This window comes from Triturus cristatus, chromosome 2_2 (assembly GCF_964204655.1).
Source record: "Triturus cristatus chromosome 2_2, aTriCri1.1, whole genome shotgun sequence".
Taxonomy (NCBI): Eukaryota; Metazoa; Chordata; class Amphibia; order Caudata; family Salamandridae; genus Triturus; species Triturus cristatus.
In genome coordinates, this window is record NC_140582.1 from 501,085,525 (window position 1) to 501,103,977 (window position 18,453).

Sequence of the window (18,453 nt, forward strand, 5' to 3'; positions counted from 1 at the left end):
CCTATGTAAAACATAATTACTTCAAAACAATTAGATTGTGCAAAGTCAGTTTAGCCAAAGAAGCACGAGTCTAAGCTGAATGTGAAATTCCATGAATACCTTTGAAATGAAAGAAGGAACTGTGTAAATGAAAGTCTTGTTGATACACTAAACCACACCCATCTTTCTGGCTGGAAGATCGATATCACATCAGAGCTGGTTAGGATCAGGAAATCTATGCTGCTTGTGGTCACAGGTTGCAAATGTGGCATGCATAACAGAGGTGAGACTGGGTCTAAGTCTCACTGAGCAGCAGGATCTTTAGACAGAGAATAAACACTGAGAAGAATCCTAATTGCATTTTTAAAATGAGTGAATGCTACGAGAAACTGCATACCTATTTTGTATGACTGGCGGAAAAATCTAGTGCTTTTTATCCAATTGTTTAAGGATAATGCAGTGGGAAAAAAAATTGCCAAGTTCTTTAAAAGACATTTATGGGAAGGCCCACCACCAAACACCTATCTGGAGAGTTGGACCTGCTTCGCACACCACAAAAACATTGAAATATTTCAGTAGTGTCCCTCTGGGATTGCCTATAAATCCAAATGGTAAATTTGCGGATTCGTTTAAAATGTTTTGCAATATTTGTCAACATTCAATGCAGTGTCTATGATTTAAGTTCCCTGCAATGAAATCTCATATGCATAGCCCTATGATGCAGAATAAAGGTTACTCCTTTTCGAAATACTGCTTCTATGACAATAATTTATCTTTTGCTGAAGATCAAAATATGTCTTTACCTTTTCGGGAAAGTTGTTTTCAGTTACACATGATGGAGGTGCATTAGGTTCTTGATAAATGACAAAATCTTTCCTGAGAAAAAGCAAGAAGAATGAAACAACCATCATCAAGGTACATGGAAAAGACTTAAAGAACAATAAAACACTATTGGGACTGTAAAAGAAGCATTTGTATTCCAATCATATTAAACATACTAAAAATATGAAAACATGACAGGAAAGTGAATATATCTGTTACAGGGTGGCAACTTTTCTGTTGTATTTTATGGGGCTAGTTGCATGTACAATAGGAATAGGACAGGCTTCTGTTTCGACAAATAGGGCCAGTTGGTACTGGAGCAAGAATTTCTTCATATGGCTTAGCAAGCTAAAACTAATCACAGCTGGTGACGGGACCTACCCACAATGCAGGGCATACATTAGATGGAATATTTACTAATCTAGATAATCTGCTAATTACTGACGTCCTCCCAATGACTTGGACTGACCACTACTTGGTACTAGGTACTATAAAAATTAGCGAAACCTCCACTGTTAAAACACCTACCCCCAGACAGGAACCTTTTAAGGTATGGAAAGATATCAATATTCCTAACCTTAAGGTAGCACTAGACAACTCTAAGCCTACCTTGTCTACTGATCCAGAAATAGCTACAAAGCAATACCAAGCTTGGCTGGACCAGGCCACTAACAAATTTGTACCAGTTAAACGAATGTCCAGGAATAGAAGTTCCCCTTCAGCACCCTGGTATACAGAAGAACTCAGAAAACATAAACAGCTATGTAGAAACAAAGAAAGACACTGGAGGAAAAACTATGACGATGAAAGCAAACATATGTATAAGGAGCTTCAAATTCAGTACAAACTCTTGATCATAGAGGCCAAAAAAAAGTACTACAGCGAGCAAATCGAAAGTGCAAAAAATTCTAATAAAAAGCTCTATAACATAACCAAACAGCTTGCAGGAGGTGTTCCTGACTTGAATCCCCCTTGTTCACAAAGTTTCTGTGACTCATTAGCATCCTTCTTTTTCACTAAAGTGAATGATATCTTCTCAGCATTTAACACCGCTGATAATCAAAGCACCGATGATATAATAACGCCACATACTGACAATATCTTTCCACAGTTTGCGGAAATCACAGAAAACCAAATCCAGGACATCATCAAATCCATTAAGTCCGGCTCAGCATTGGATCCTTGTCCCTTGAAAACTCTCCGCCCATTAATGGACACCGTGGTTCCAGTTATAACCCAAATTTGCAATCTAATGTTCCGCACAGGAATCTTCCCTACCCCTTTAAAAAAAGACCTTACTGAAGCCACTTCTGAAAAAATCTGGCCTAGATAAAACGGAGTTAAAAAAACTACAGGCCTATAGCTAACCTCCCGTTTCTAGCCAAAATAGCAGAAAAAGCCATGAATACTCAACTTGCGGAATTTATCGAGCAATACCATCTGCTCGATGAAACCCAATTTGGATTCCGCAAGTTTCATGGAACAGAAACGGCGCTTATCAAAGCGGCGGATGACATCCGATTAATCCGAGATCAAGGAGGCTCAGCACTGTTGGTGCTTCTAGATTTATCGGCCGCCTTCGACACGGTCGACCACAAGATCCTGGTCGACCGTGTCGAAAAGATGGGCGTGCAAGGCCTAGCTAAGAAACTACTGGCATCTTTCCTGACGGATAGATCCCAGGCAGTCACCCTAGGACAATTCGAGTCAGCAGAGTTGTCCTTGCCATGTGTGGTACCTCAAGGCTCATCCCTTAGTCCGACACTATTTAACATCTATGTGTCGGACCTCGCTAAAACAATCAAAGCGCATGGGATGAACCTTACCTCATATGTGGATGACACCCAGTTGATTCTGGCCATCAGAGATGATGGGGAAACAGTAGCGGAGAGTTTTGAAGCAGGCATGCTGGCCATCGGACAGTGGATGTCAGCAAACTGTTTAAAACTGAACTCCGATAAAACCGAGGTGGTCACCTTTGGTCATCTTAGCCCTAACTGGTCCTCCGTATGGTGGCCGTCATCCTTTGGAGCCTTGCCCAAACCAACCACGAAGGTGAGAAACTTAGGCGTCATTTTTGACGACAACTTGAACTTTATGGCTCATGCCAACCAGACGGCCTCCACAGCGTTTTACAAATTACGCCTGGTAAAAAAGATCCTCCCATTTCTCCCCAAAAGTGTAGGCAAGACATTAGTTAGTGCCCTAGTCCTGTCTGCATTAGATTACTGCAATGGCCTGTTTGCCTATGCCCAAATCAGGGTCATCAAGAAAATGCAGACAGTACAGAACGCAGCGGCCAGACTTCTCTCGGATATCCCCAAATTTAAACCTATAACGGATACCTTGAGAAGCTTTCATTGGCCCCCTATCAGGAATAGAATCAAATTCAAAACATTGTGTATTGTTTATAAATCGCTACACCAACAAGCCCCTCAATTCCTGAGAGACCACCTTATTCCTTATATTCCTCCTCGACCACTCCGTTCAGCCAAGCTGAACGATCTGGTGGTACCCCGGACTAGACTAGTCAACTGGGGAGACAGACGTTTCCTGGTTGCCGCCCCAAAACTATGGAACACACTTCCTCAATCCATCAGATCCAGCCCAAATCTCCTGTTATTCAGAAAGAAGCTCAAAACATGGTTGTTTAACCTCTAAGAGCCAGAAGCCAAGCATAGGAGAGTTCACAATAGTACAGCGCCGAGACGCCTGCGGGCATTTGTTCGCGCTTTAAGAAATGCTAAAAAATAAATAAATAAATAAAATCCCAGGTCAATGGCTCTACTATTTATGGCTGCAGGCAGTGGAAGCTAGCACCATTTTTACTCAGTACTCACAATTCCTTTGGACTAGTATGTCAGTTCATGGATGGTGGAATACATTTTTATAAACATTTTATGGAAGATAATCCCAATAGAAGTACAGAAAACAAACAAAAATCAGGGTACTCTTTACAGCTCTCCAAAGTTCCGCTGAAAATGCTTATCCCACTCACTGCAAGTGATATCACAGATTAGGGACAATCTGAAACAAGGAGGAGCGTGGGAAGGGGGCACAAGCACTCCACCTTTATATTATTATTTTGCTGTACAGCATTCTATGTGCCTCTCACTGACTCAGGAAGCACATCTCCCAAGTGCGGAGGGAGAGGGGGGATTTAATATTTGTTCACTCGATGCACTTTATGACCCTACTTTATGCCCTGCACACTTGTCTAGACCTCTGCAACTGGGGTGGAGATCCCCTAGTGGTAAAGTATAGTAAAAATTATACAATGTTATTATAATGTAAAAATAATAGTAACTTTTTTATGCCAAGTGTTAATGCAAATTACTTTTTGATATATTTGAAAAGTGATACACATTTTAAAACATGCTACACAAGTAATTTAATTTTGAATTAAAATATGTAACCAAGCATATTTAAAAAAAAAAAAGATTTATTTAAAAAAAACACCTAAAGTAAAATGTTTATATTTATTTCTGATGTATTAAGTTACTGAAAGCTAGCTATAGAATTATTTTTCATAAAAAAATGTACATTAGTTTTTAAATTTAAAACAAAAAGGTAATTAAAATATTTTAGAACACAATTTTAATGTAAAGTTATATTTAAATTCTTAACATTAAAAAAAGTATATATATGTTTCAAACAGTTAAAATAAATAATTTATCATTATTTCCCATGGGGTTCTATTTTAGGTCGCTACCTTCATTATTGTTCTATGGGAGGGTATTGCAGTATCAGTGGTTGGACACGTCTGGTCTTACTCCAGCTGTTTTGGGTCCTTTTGGCTGTATGAACTATAAACATGCAATTTGTGAATAGCGATGGCTTTACTCTTTATTGAGTGGGTATATGTCCCTCCATAACCCCCTCCCTAGTCCTCCCTTAAACTGTCTTTCCTCCTTCCCAAATCCCTCCCCAGTAGTAGAAAGTATTACCCATTTTCCAACCACTCCCACTGTGACTCCCACATTTACTTCAACTTACACCAACATGTGAGGAGATCTCTGTAGTCAGAGTGCAGATTCCCACACATAAAAGATAGGAGAGGAAGAGACATTGACCTTTTGTAAAACGTTTAGTAGTTCTAGTATGGTGCTACTAAGTATACTATAAAATGCAGTTTTAGATTAGGTCCCACAGTGTGGAACACTTTTTATGGTGGCTTCCACCCCCTCTTCCACCCCTTGTCAAACATTGCTGGAAGCACCATTCAGGTGGATGGTGTCTGTCACATGATAGAAATATTAGTATGCAGGACCTAGCTACATTTTCCATTAACTGTACAGAGTTATATTCGCAAGGAGCTTATTCCACAACCATGGACCAAATATGGAGTCTCTGTGACCATCTGTTATCAATCCTTAGAAAATATTTTGTGCTCAAAAGAGCATGTCCTCGAAATGCAGAGCACCAATTTATAAAATATAAAAATAACTATTTGTCAATACCATTTTATTCTGCGTTTGAGTTGGATATTAATGAATGAATTGTGTAAGTAGGTACTACTGACGAGCACTGGAGTACCTCTAAAAAAACAGTAAATGTCTGCTGGATGAATTCGTAGAGGGTATTTTTCATTATAAATCATATCTGTAAAGTTGTTTATTCATTAAAAAGTACCAAAAAACATATGACTCAAAAAATAAGTCAAAGGGTCAAGGAAGAAAACTATATATTGAGAAATTGTCAAGTAAAATATTTTACACACATAATAACATACAGCTCATACACCACATATCAATGACAATTCAGGAAATTTGTGACTACAAGGGCAGTCGATGAACAAACTATGAATGAGTTTGAACAAATGTACAAATTCATAGTCTGCCACAGAGTTAAATTCTCTACTCAAAGTTCTTCCAGTGCTTTAACGTACACCATTTTTATATGTAGAAGTAAGCTAGTGAATAATTATTCTAAATAAAGATTTCAACTCTATTAAATCACTTGTGTTAACAAGCCAAAAATGCCAACTTTCCACAAACATGTGAATGCATCTTACTTGTACATGAGGGAGAGTGCGCTGATTTCCACTTGGCCGACCCATTCCTGCATTCCAAAACAAATGGAAAAAGAGTTCTCAATTTGCGATTTCTATCCACACACAGGCAGTTTGCATAGTTTTCCATAAAAGAGCCACTCCTTTCTTAGACATTAACTATCCTTCTCCCAGTTGTTTTTAGTATCTTTATAAAAAGGTCATTGGTTTTGTCAGAAGACGCATGACAATTAGAGTGTGGTTGCATCAAATTCAGTGCTGGTAATGCTCTCAAAGGATTGCAAATGGGTTTTTGCTTTGTTGAATAAAATCTTTAGCTTAGCTCTTCAAACCAAAAATCACTTCAAGGGCAAAATATTTTATATGTGCTCCACCTGAAAAATAATTGCCAGTATTGTACTCTTGTTTGGGATGTGAAGTGCATTAAGTCACCAAAGCAGGAGCGCAGCCAAGAAATAATCACGTGCAAAACATCCAAAGAGCATACAACAAAAATATCATTGCAAAACTAAAAACGAGACAAAAGAGAAATGTGTACCTTGGTGATTCCAAAGTTCTCAGTTGATATCATTCTATTCATCACAAACTCCATATTGGTTGGTTAGTTACATATTGTTGCATATGCGGTCATGGTGGATAGTGTCCCAAAATGTTTCACTTTCTTCCTATTCAACCACACCCACAAACTGGAGCTTTTTTTCATCAGCGATATCCACTATCATACACAGTAACCAATTAGGCTCTGCAATTTGACCTGGTTTCTTCAGCATATACCGGTACACAAAATGGATGCATATCACACCAGATAATAGCTGTCACAGATTATGTAACAGATCTGTCTCAAAGGAAGGTTCCAAGGAATGCCACAAAGTTGAAAGCTGATCCATTCAAATTGGCTTTGCCCAAACAGTCAAAGTCAGACATCATGCATGATGCCCTGCTGATCACAAAACTTTTCCTTTCACTTGGCTTGACTTCAAGAATGCGTCAGATATTGCTATTTCAAAAGGTTCACAATACAGGTGTTATAGCTGAGAAACATTTTAACTTCACATACCATGCGAACATAGTTAACAAGTGTGCCTCCTGCTGCAAATATTTCCTCTTATTCGCTCAAAGGTTTACCTTGGCCTTCACATGGTCCTGTCTCTTCTGGCTAACAGCATCCTCATATGGCTCCTTCAGAAATCTCTAGACAAGCTTCACAGCGTTCAAACTTCTAATGTGTGGCTCATTTGTGCTCTAAGATGTAATGACCACATCACAAATTACCTCAAATCCTTTCAGTGGCTCTGGATTAAAAAGAGATCTTCCTTCCAGAATCTGAGTACTGTTCACAAGTCAATCTTTGGATGCCATACAGCACATACTTAGCTACTCTAGCTCTGCCAAAGAACTTGGCAAATCTACTTGTGTTTCAACCAAAAAGAATAGTGTTGAAAAAGACTACATAAAATCAGAAGAGCCTTGAAAAAGCATCTCTTCCGCTTCCCTGTAAGTCTAAATTCCTCCGACCTAGCTCAGCTCCAAATACAGGCCGCCAATAAAGCATTCAAATGCGTTTAAGATCAGCAAACATTCTGATCTCAACTGTTTTTCCACCTTTGGGGATAATTGTGATGTTTCTTCTATGGAAAGTTCCCAGAACATTATCACTCGCTGGCACTTGTGTTACCTACTGCAAGCTCTCTGACATGCCCTCTGATTTTTGAACTTTATAAAAACTCTAATTAAATAGATCACAACTCTACACTATAAGGTGAGCGTTATCTGTTTGCCTGGTCAAAATCCCAGAGTCCAGCTAAATACCTTGAGGACTCTTCCCTCCGAGATGTGTTCCCAACTGAAAACTTTATAATAATTTTTTAAAAAACAGCATTGGTCCCTTTTATGGACATGGGCTGCTTTTAGAAAAGAAAATATCCCTTTTTATGAATGCAAATGCAGGGACAAAGGACTTTTTACCTTACAGTCTTCAATCCCAGCATTCACAGCTAATGACAGCGGGTTGTAAATTGTGACCTGTCAAATAAATATTCATTAAGCAGATTGCTGTGCAACTGCCTGTAAAAGGACAATTTGCAATTGGATGTACTAATATTTAGTATGAATTGCAAATTGCAATCCTGTTCAAAGCCAATTTGCGCATATTTGTTTTGTGATGTGGAATCATGCTTTAGGCCCTTAGTGCTATTCTGTTCAGACCATAGTGTACAACCCAAGCAAACGCACCATGTTTTTTTGCGTACCCTTTGAGTATGCAGGGCAATTACATATCTTAATTGATTTTGGGTATCTGTTCGTATAGATCAGAATACTTTGGTGGAGGACACGGTGAACCCGGGGGTGACTTTTTAGCATGCTCTTTGTACATCCAATTCACAATGAAACATTTAAAAAATGTTCTCTTGGCTCACTAATTCTCAGAAGCAGGGATTCAAATAAGTGTGTAATCCATCACCTCTCATGAGGCTCCCACTATTATGAGATTATTGCCATTCCGATGCTCGTCAGTGTGTTCTGCCCTGTATTTGTGAATTTACGTTGTCTGCTACAAAGATGTTAATCTGCTTTTTAATGCTATGTTTTACCATTTGAGAAACATTACTTACTTTTCAAAAACATTTGTCATGTTGTTCTGCAAAATACGGCTCAGTAGTGAAGCCTGTGACACAGGGGATTCAACTGAATTTAGTTTCACAGAGTAGATCAGCCCTCTCTTCCTGAATCACAAGCACTACACTTAGTTTCTGGGTGTCAGTTCATTTTGTATTGTAGCTAATGTTGCTTTACTTTATCTGGTGTCATGTCTAAGTGGCTATGTTTTACACCTATGCCCTTTGTATTCAAGGTACTTCAAAGAGTGGCTTTAAAGCACGACTAAACTGTAGCAAACAGTGCTTACCTGACTCCAGGAAATGTGCCTCGTCCAATACGGGCCGCCTAAATCACTTAGTAGCTCACTGTGTCCTCTAAGTGAGGCGGGGCCCTTCTCTGAGACTCAGAATGAGGCATTGTTAGTGTGTGCTGGCCTTCTTGTTGCTGTCTGGCTTGCATGCCCTTTTTAAAGTTTTGTCATTGCCGTTCACTTGGCTGGATGAAGCGGCCTTTACCCAGCTTCATATACTAAGGAATAGTAACTTCTTGCAACTCTATTTTTAATCAAGAGCATTTTCTTTTAATTTATAAACAGTACATTATACCCATGCATTTGCCGAATTTTGAAAAACAAATATTTAAAAAAATTTACAGTTTAAACTTTGAAAAAATGTAAAATACTTACTAGAGAAAGCAACATTGGTTGTCTTTTGAAATTTAGCAAATTAAACCAAATCAGGCAAAGTCAATTTGAAAACATCAAAATTAAAAGCGAAAAATAAAGATAGGATTGGTGCTTCCATCGTTATGTTTTATTAAGTGAAAAAACTGAAATGGAGAGCTCGCTGTGAAAAAGAGAAAGAGTAGCCTACGACCAAAAACAAACTATGCATCAACTATAGTATCAAGACTATCCACAAAATGTGGATTGAGGCACCCGGACCACAGATCGGTATACGGAGAATAAGTATGCAAACAGGTTACCATAGAAAGCTTCAGTCACAGTGTACCTATTTTTGGAATCAGAGTCCGCGTAATTACAATTGACAAAACTAGGAAGGAATTTCCAGTTAGGGTACGGGGGCAAATATGGAATTGGTACATCTCTCATGAGAGCATATGGGGAGGACAAGACTCCGGATTTAAAAGGTAATGGACCATACAGCCTGAGGTAGCAAACAAGGATATTGAAAATTACCTAACTCACAATGTCATCTTTAGGGGAAGCCATCCCAGAGCAAATGGCTCTAGAGTTACTTAGACTTACAGGTAAGCTTAGTATTTCCAAGTAATATAATTTTCTTTGAACATTTAAACTAAAGAGTGTTACTTTATTATTGTGAAAGTCAGAAATGAAAAGTAAGAAAACTGCTAAGAGATACCTTAAATTGCTGGAACACCGTTTAAAGCTCCTTGATCCTGAGGCTCAGTGACCTTTGGTTTCGAAGTAATAGCTACTAAGATTTCAACTTTCAGCACAAGTGTTGTGGATGTTCGAAAAAAGATTAGAAAATGACCTCATTAATTAAGATACTACTGTATTCACCTCATAAGGAGGGCAGGGTCTCCAAAATTGTATAAAAAGGCGTTGTAAGGTTTTACAGTAAATCTTTAATCACTGATCTGAAAAGAAAAAAAAACATTTGAGAGGGCCAAAGTCCGATTTAGAAATAGGAAACAAAAAATACTTTAAGAGGCATGGCCATTTTGTGGGTCCTCAGGCTTGCCAAGACACCACATGCAGGACCTCTTCCACAATAAGGCACAAAATGTTCTTGTGGAAGAACATTCTGCTTTTCTTTCAAGCTGTTCAAGTCATAGCCTGGAGGATTCAGGATCATGTAGTGTAGATGTTCACGAACAGCACTGAAAGCTCAGCAGTTGTGGTGCAGGCTAGTACCAGAACCCAGGGAGAAAGGTCCAGGCCAGTTTGGAAGACTGTTTCATGAACGAGGGATAGGTGGAAGATCAATGTCAGCCTCCCCTTTTCCTGCTTGACAATCACCTTCACTGTAGGGGAATTGGAGAAAAATCATAACAAAAGGTATTCAAACACTTTCAAAGGGCATTCCCTTGGGAACAAGGATCAGGAAACCTAAAAATGTAGTCTAAGCATTGTGTATTACATTCAATAGCAAACAAGTTGAGATCTGTCGCTGTTATTGTTATAAAAGATATTTTAAAGCACTTTCTGGTTGAGCAATCACCATTCTGAGCGCGTTTGAGTTTTGTAATACTGAAGGCGCACTACTGTGAAGTAACTGTTCTTTGATAGAAACCTGTTCCGAATTATTTCTGCAAACTTTAGATCTTGTTCCTCTGTGCATGTTGAGGTAATACATTGTGGTGGTTGTGGTGGTGTTGGTCTGCAAAGAGTCAGAAGACATTACAGGTAGGACAGATTTCGGTGCTGGATAGCCTGTTCTCAGTTCAAGTATTCCGATGTGAGGCTAATGTTTTCTGACTGGCCACTTCACTTTAGTAGTTAGGTCATCGTTATTAGCTCCCCATCCCTTCAGAAATAAAGCAGCCACAATCAGTTGGCTTGCAAAAGGCTTCAGAAATGGGATAATTCGAAGCATGTCCCTCTTCTGACACCACCAGAAATAGAGATTTGAGAAACAGTTCAATGAAACATCATTTTAGTCTACTGCCCTCCAAGCCATTAGGTTTCCAGACAGGTTTCAATGTGTTATAATTGTAGCCTAGTGTTTGGTGCCAGGACCAAAAAGAGCTGGGGACCATGAAGGCACACAAGACAAGAAAAGGCCCAATGAGAGGCTTGTGAGACCTATGGATCAGAAGAAATTCTGGAATTGTTCTGCACAGAAGAAAGTCTGTATTCAGGATTTTAAAAAAAATCATCTTTGTGGCTAAACGTGTTCCCTGCCTGATTGGTCTGCAACAATGTTTGAGCTCTTAAAAAGGTCTAACATTGTCTGGTGATCATGCTCCAATTTTCCATTTTGGGCTGGCCTTGGCTTGCCCATCGTCACCTGAGGAGAGATAAAAATAAAGCCTCCTGGTGCCTACCAAGCTGCCCCAGGCTGGCTCTGACAGAGATGTCCCTCGGTCTCCTGAAAGGTATTTTGTGGATGATTTCATAGTTCACAATGGTGTGAGAATCTGGGCAATGTGCCACACAGAGGGACTGAGTATCCATTAGGAATCTCTCTCTACCACCAGAATGGCATTTGTCAAAACGATACGGCAGAGAAAAGTAGACAAGGAGAGAAACAAATTGATGCACAGGGGGGAAAAAAAGCTCCTGTGTCTTCCCTGTGCCGCTCCCTAGCCTGGCGGCTTTTTGAACTACATCAGGCCCTGGCACCTGCAGCTGGACACGTACAGTGCATTGGTGGTATTGGTGGGTGCCGGAGTTCCACATACAGCTGGTCATGGGGTTACTGCCTACCGGGTCTTGGTCTGGTGCACGGCGGCTCTGTCTATGCCTGTTTCCCACTCATTGGACCTCTACCGTCAGCGACCGTCTCGGGCTGCCATGCCCTGATGTCCAGAGAAAAGGTAGCGCAACAGCTTTTATTCACAGAAATGGTGGTGGGCAAGCTGCCTCGTCCTCCGGAGGCCATGGCAGACATCACCCTGGAGACCATCATGAAGGAGCTGACCGGAATCAAGGCCAACATGGACTCCATGCATGCCACTACCATGCTGCACTGATCTGTGTTCTGTTAAACACGCGCCTTGACACCACAGACCCTAAGGGCGGTGGCATTTGATGATCGCATCACATTGTTGGAGATCAACCTTGATGTTGGTAGCGAAGTATGGCATCTCCACTAGAAGTTGACGGACATGGAGGATTGTAGCCGGAGGGGCAGGAGGCTGCAGACATGCCTGGATTTCTGGCCACTTTTCTTTCGAACCTCATTGGGGTCACCTTCTCCCCACTGCTGGAATTCCAAAGTCCACATCGGATCCGTCCCTTGGAGGACACATGCTGCAAAGCTCCCATAACGATTACTGAGTGACTCCTGCAGCACCAGCAGGCATGACAGGTCATCGCTGCGGCCAAATAGCAGAAAGGCCTTTTTGTTCACGGCGATGCCAAGATCTGTGCGGCTGCAGACTTCTCGCATGACACGGTGGTGCACCGGAAGAAGTTCATGGCCCTCCAGCCGCTACTGCGCAAACTGAAAATTCGGTAGGGCTTGCTTGAACCAGCCAGGATGCTGCTTACTGGAAATGGAAGGAATCGGGAGTTTGATGACCAAGAGAAGCTGGTACATATTTGTATGGGCTCTCTGAAACAGAAATGGATTCCACACCAGCGGTGCCCGGCCCGGACCGTCCCCTGGGGGCGACCCACTTTTGTCTGCTCCACACTGCCTTAACTACGGATTCTGCCCTCAAAAGGTGGGAGGATAGGGCAGTCGGGGTCAGTGAGGAAGCAGCTGACAGGGGCAACAAGTCACACTCCCCAATCAAGCCATGATCATGAAGACTTTTGAACGGACTGGGGGAAGTTTCCTCTCCCTTGTCCTGGTAAGAACCACCTACATTATAGGGAGAAAGGATGTTCTCCTTATGGTCTCACTATGCGTCTTTTCTGGAGGGTGGTGGAGGGGGTTCTCTGCTTCGGACGTCCCGGATCCAATGCACTGCATTGCGTTGCGGAAGCATGGTCATAGTTAAAGGCCCATTTGCCCGGCTTCCTTATTCCCTAGAAGGGTTGTACTGAGATGAACGTGCTGGGCTGGATGTCTGAGCGTGATGCAGACAGTATGGGCGAGCTCACCCGTTTAAAGTTTCTGTTCAGTTATTTGTTCTCACCTCTATGCCTGTTCACCGGAGCTGTACCTACCTTTCCAGGGCCATTGGAGATTGTTCCCTTGCTAGAGGATGCTGCACTGCTGACTGTGCCTTTTACAATGCCTTGAAGCTGCTCCGCCCTTCCTTGCTGCTGATGGTGGTTTTCCTTTGAGTGTGCCTGTGGCTCCTTTTCGCTGTCCATGTCAACATCATCCCAGGTGCCTCTCAGGGCCCAGTATTTAAGACCCATGTGGCTGTGTTTTATATCCTTTAAGTGAGTGTTTTCTTGCGCTTGATGAAGCGAGTAAGGTCATTCACATTCCCCTTACATTGCCCTCCTGCAGGAGGCTCATCTGTCACCTATTTAGTCGGATAAACTTGGGGAGGGTCATCAATAGTAGCCTTCTGCCTGTTGCTATTGGGTGATAATACTGGTCCTCCACCTTCCCAGAAAAAGTGTGGATTTGTGATCTTCCTCGACAAGTCTTTTTCTTTTATTATCTTGAAACCTTGGAACGATCCCTGGGTCGTTGTGTTTGTGATATTCAGGATCTTAAACCATACCACGATTGTGGGCTCTGTGTATGCCCTCAACCAGGACCGTGTGGCCTTTCTCCCCTTGCTGTTGCGACTCCTGGCGAAGATTGGTACCACTTTAGTGGTTATTGAGTGGAGACTGGACCATGGCAAAGGATGCCCACCTCAACCGCTCGGGTCCCCCAGATAACACCAATCCAAGAGATAGGGTGGTCCTGCATGATGTCCTGGGAGATCATGGACTGATTTACCCCCCCCGGTATCTGACACACCTCCAAGACAGGGAATACACTTCTCTGTCTTGTATTCATTGGGTTTGCACTAGGATTGACTTTTTTTATCCGCTCCCACTCTACCGTACTCTTGCTGCAGGGCAGCAAAATAGCAGAGGGGGAGTGTCTCAAATTATGCCCTGGTCCTACTGGAGCTCGACCTTGGCCACATCCCCTCTCCCTTGAAGCGCTGCAGGCTGAACCTCTCTCACTGCCTGACGCCAGAGGCCAAACAACATGGGAACTTTCGCAAATATCTGGGGATCTTTTGCGCAGCTTCTTTAGGCGGCAGGCAAGGCCACTTAGAGAAGGGCTTTGATGAGAGACTCAGCACTCCGCAAGCAGGTGACCCGGGTGGAGCACGCCCGACTGGAGGGAAATATTCGGTCTTTGTCGGAGACTTTCACAAGACGTCCCACCCAGATCTTCTGCATGGACTAGAGTGTCCCAAATTTTAATGTAATACTCATTTAACCTCCCAGGAGGAATACGCCCTGCTTCATCAGCGGTGGTGGCACTATGAACAAGGAGAGAAGGCAGGTAGGCTGCTGGCCGCGCAGTTGTGCCAACAGGAGGCCAGTGGGGCCTTTCCGGCTATCCAAGAGGAGACGGAGGAACTTCTGGCACACCTGGTAGAGATTGTAGAGGTGTTTGCACGCTTTCTTGGAGCAGTTTATTGCTCAGAGGCTTTATCCAGACCTTGGAGCAGGATTTTCTCAGGACCGTCCGACTGCCCACCTTGTCAGAAGCAGACAGTCAGCTCTTAGCCGGCGAAATCAGAGGATGAAATTGCAGATGCCGTTGGTACCAAGTACGTTAATAAGGCCCTGGGAGAAGGAGTAGTTTCTTTTCTATAACTCCAGTTCTGTAGTAGGGGTATCTCTGTTATAGTCATAATCTAGTGAATAGTCCCGCCCATGTGCGCGGACCCTGGAGCAATAAAAATAATCTCTTAAGTTGTCAAGTCATGCAGACCTGCATCCACACTTAAGAGAGAATTTCAAAGTCAGATAATGCAGCCTATATCCACAGGCTACACTGTCCAGTACTTCAACTAGGAAGAATTCCACCAGCAACCACTAACAGCACTGCCTGTCCAGCTTTTTCCATAGAGAAAGAAACCTGCCTCTTCCAGCAAAAGCCTCTGGAATGATAGAGAGGAAGGAATGGACAGACAAGCCCCATAGGCTGCCATTATGTGGCTCAGAACAGGATACTGTGCCATTAAGAAAACTTTCCAGAACTTTTCCAGTATCCCAGAATGCACAGCAGGTTCCTTTTACTTTCAGTTCTTTTTGAAGGCGTAGCACGCCAGACCTGTACCATTCCTTACATTAACAATCATCTCTCCACCGGGGAGGAGGGCGGGCGCTTATGACTATAACAGAGATACCCCTACTACAGAACTGGAGTTACAGAAAAGAAACTACTCCTTCTGTAGTAGGGGATCTCTGTGTATAGTCATAATCTATTGAATAGAATGGCAAGCCCATCACCACACAAAAACGGCGGTGGAGAAGATTACAAAATAATACCACTACTGTGCGAACAAATTTCGCAGCGAAGCCTGCCCAACCTGAGCATCTGCTCTGGCATCCGCGTCCAGACAGTAATGCGCAGCAAAGGTATGGACCGACTTCCAAGTGGCCGCCTTGCAGATTTCTGCAATCGGAACATTACGCAGCAAAGCAGTCGTGGCAGCTTTGCCCCTGGTGGAATGAGCCTTAGGTTTACCCCCTAAGGTCTTATTAGCCTTTTGGTAACACAACTGTATACAGGACACAATCCACCGAGAGATGGACTGTTTGGAGGTAGCAAGACCGGTCCTGACTGATCCATAATTGATAAACAATTGGTCTGACATACGAATATCTTTTGTCTTATCAAGATAAAACTTCATCACCCTCCTCACGTCCAGGGAATGTAGAGACCTTTCCGCTGGAGAAGAAGGATTCTGAAAAAACGTAGGTAAAGTTATGGTTTGGTTGACATGAAAATCAGATATAACCTTAGGAAGAAATTTAGGGTGAGTACGCATAACAACCATAGCAGCATGAAATACAGTATAAGGTTCTCGGCAACACAACGCCTGAAGTTCACTCACCCTGCGGGCCGATGTAATGGCCACTAGGAACGCCGCCTTCCAGGACAGGTGCTGCAATGAAGCCTTGTGAATAGGTTCAAAAGGCTCCTTCATCAATCTGGACAGCACCACATTCAATTCCCAGGAAGGCGAGGGAAGTCTGACCGGAGGGAACACCTTCTTCAAGCCTTCCAAAAAATCCTTGACCACAGGGATCTGAAAGAAGGAAGTCTGTGAAGGGCATTTCCTGTAAGCAGTCAAAGCAGTGAGATGAACCTTAATGGAGTGGAAATTAAGGCCAGACTGTGCCAAATGTAAAAGATATGGAAGGATGACATCTTCCTTACATGTTGTCGGGTCAAAGTTCTTGGATTTGCACCAGATGCAGAATCTCTTCCACTTGTAAGCTTAGGAAGTCCTAGTGGAAGGACGTTTAGCCTCCTTCAGTATGCCCATACAATCTTACAGGTAGATTCAAATGGCCATATTGCACTATCTCAGGAGCCATGCCGCCAAACTCAAAGACGAGAGGTTGGGATGCACCATCCGCCCCCCGAACTTCGTGAGAAGGTCCGGCCTGCACGGCAGCCGTATGTGAGGAAGGAGAGACCAGTGAAGCAGATCCGTGAACCACCACTGCCTGGGCCATTCCGGGGCAATCAGGATCATCCGCGCCCTGGACTTGGACAGTTTGATGAGCACTGCCGGAATCAGGGGAATGGGTGGAAAAGCGTACAGAAAGCTGTTCGACCAGTCGATCCATAGCGCATTCCCCAGTGTCCCCTTCTGGTAGTACCTGGATGCGAAGTCTCGGCATTTGCTGTTTTCGGCGGTGGCGAACAGATCTACGTCTGGAGTCCCCCACCTTGTGAAGACTTCTCCTAGTACCTCGTCGTTTATGACCCATTCGTGGTTCTCCTGAAGCAGCCTGCTCAGCGCGTCCGCCTGAACATTCTGCACCCCCGGCAGATGCGTGGCCGTGATCATCAATCCGCGGGCCAGAAGCCAGCGCCAGATCGCCTGCGCCTCCTGCGACAGAGTGCGCGATCGCGACCCCCCTTGCTTGTTGAGGTAATACATCGTGGTTGTATTGTCCGTCTGTATCAGCAACAAGGTGGTCTGGAAGGACGGATGAAAGGCCTTCAACGCCAGGTACGCGGCTCTGAGTTCCAGGAACGTTGGTACGTCGACTCCAACGGGGACCACTTTCCTTGTATCTGTAAGTCTCCGGAGTGCGCTCCCCAACCTTGGAGAAACGCATCCGTCACGATAGTCGTCTCGGGAATGTCCTTGTGGAAGGGAACCCCCCTGAGGAGATTCTCCGCCGAACACCACCATTTCAGAGACTGAAGAGCATGTAGAGACAGCCGGATCTTGTCGTCCCAAGAACCTGTTCTCTGATCCCATTGATCCTCCAAGCACTCCTGCAGTGGCCGCATGTGCAGCCGTGCGTGCGGCGTGAAGAAGATACAGGAGGCCATCGACCCCAGCAGCGAAGACACTGTAACCGGGAACCCCGAGGGAACCAGCGCTCTCCCCTCGAGACCGAAACGGACCCCATAGACTGGTGGATACCAACAGCTGACCGTGTTGAACTCTCTTCCCTCTCCCAGGCTGGTCCGCATCATAAGGAAGGATCTGACTGGAGGACGGAGGACGAGGAAAGGGGCAGCGTCTCCTTTAACTGGAACCGGCCCCTGGACGAAGACGGCCCCTTCAATGATGACGAAGAACCCGGGCCAATGAGAGAGCGGGATGTCAGCAGAAAAGAGGAGGGCACCCACGGAGAGTCGGGAAACCCGGAAGAGACAGAGAGAGCACCGAGCACGGAGAGAGGAAGAGAAGCCGAGAAAGCCGTTCAACAGACCAGAACCTGCAGAACACAACCGGAGGAAGGAGGGCCAGGAGGCCAACGTTACGGCAACTCGCCCAGCCACCCCTCAGGAGAGGTGTGGCTCTCCTAAGTACGGAGCCGCGTAGCGGGCTGGGTCGGGCGGTCACAGTGGGGCGCAAAAGTCAAGCGTTAAACGCTTAGTTGCTCGTCATCCCCGCACACTCCACCTACGGCACGTTTACTTAGGTTGTTGTATCCACTCGACACCAGAGCACACGGGTGACTCCCCACCCCCTCACCTCCTACCCTGGGTCCCTGATTTCATCCTGATATACCTTGCCTGACACTTTCCCTCTCGTTCCCTTTTACGCTCCGGAAGAGAACAGCGTAGACGGAGCCAGCCCGGGAGAAGACGCCCACAGACATCTGGGGAACACGAGAGAAGGCTACCGATCACACCTCGGACAAAAGAAGAGGAAGCCTCCCGATCAGCGAACCATCGGATCAGGAAAAAATCGGACCCCTTGAGACCTCACGTATTATT

At 43.9% G+C, this 18,453-nt stretch overlaps 1 protein-coding gene across 1 annotated transcript in view; it reads right to left on the reverse strand.

Annotated features, from left to right (window-relative positions):
* OTUD4 (OTU deubiquitinase 4) overlaps positions 1-18,453 on the reverse strand; it is a 389,728-nt gene that overhangs the window by 282,032 nt on the left and 89,243 nt on the right. Inside the window, exons 4-5 of the mRNA XM_085641615.1 lie at positions 5,816-5,862; positions 783-855 (exon numbers count right to left, since the gene is read on the reverse strand). Of these exons, the coding sequence (XP_085497741.1) occupies positions 783-855; positions 5,816-5,862 (120 nt within the window). The remainder of the gene's footprint in view (positions 1-782; positions 856-5,815; positions 5,863-18,453) is intronic.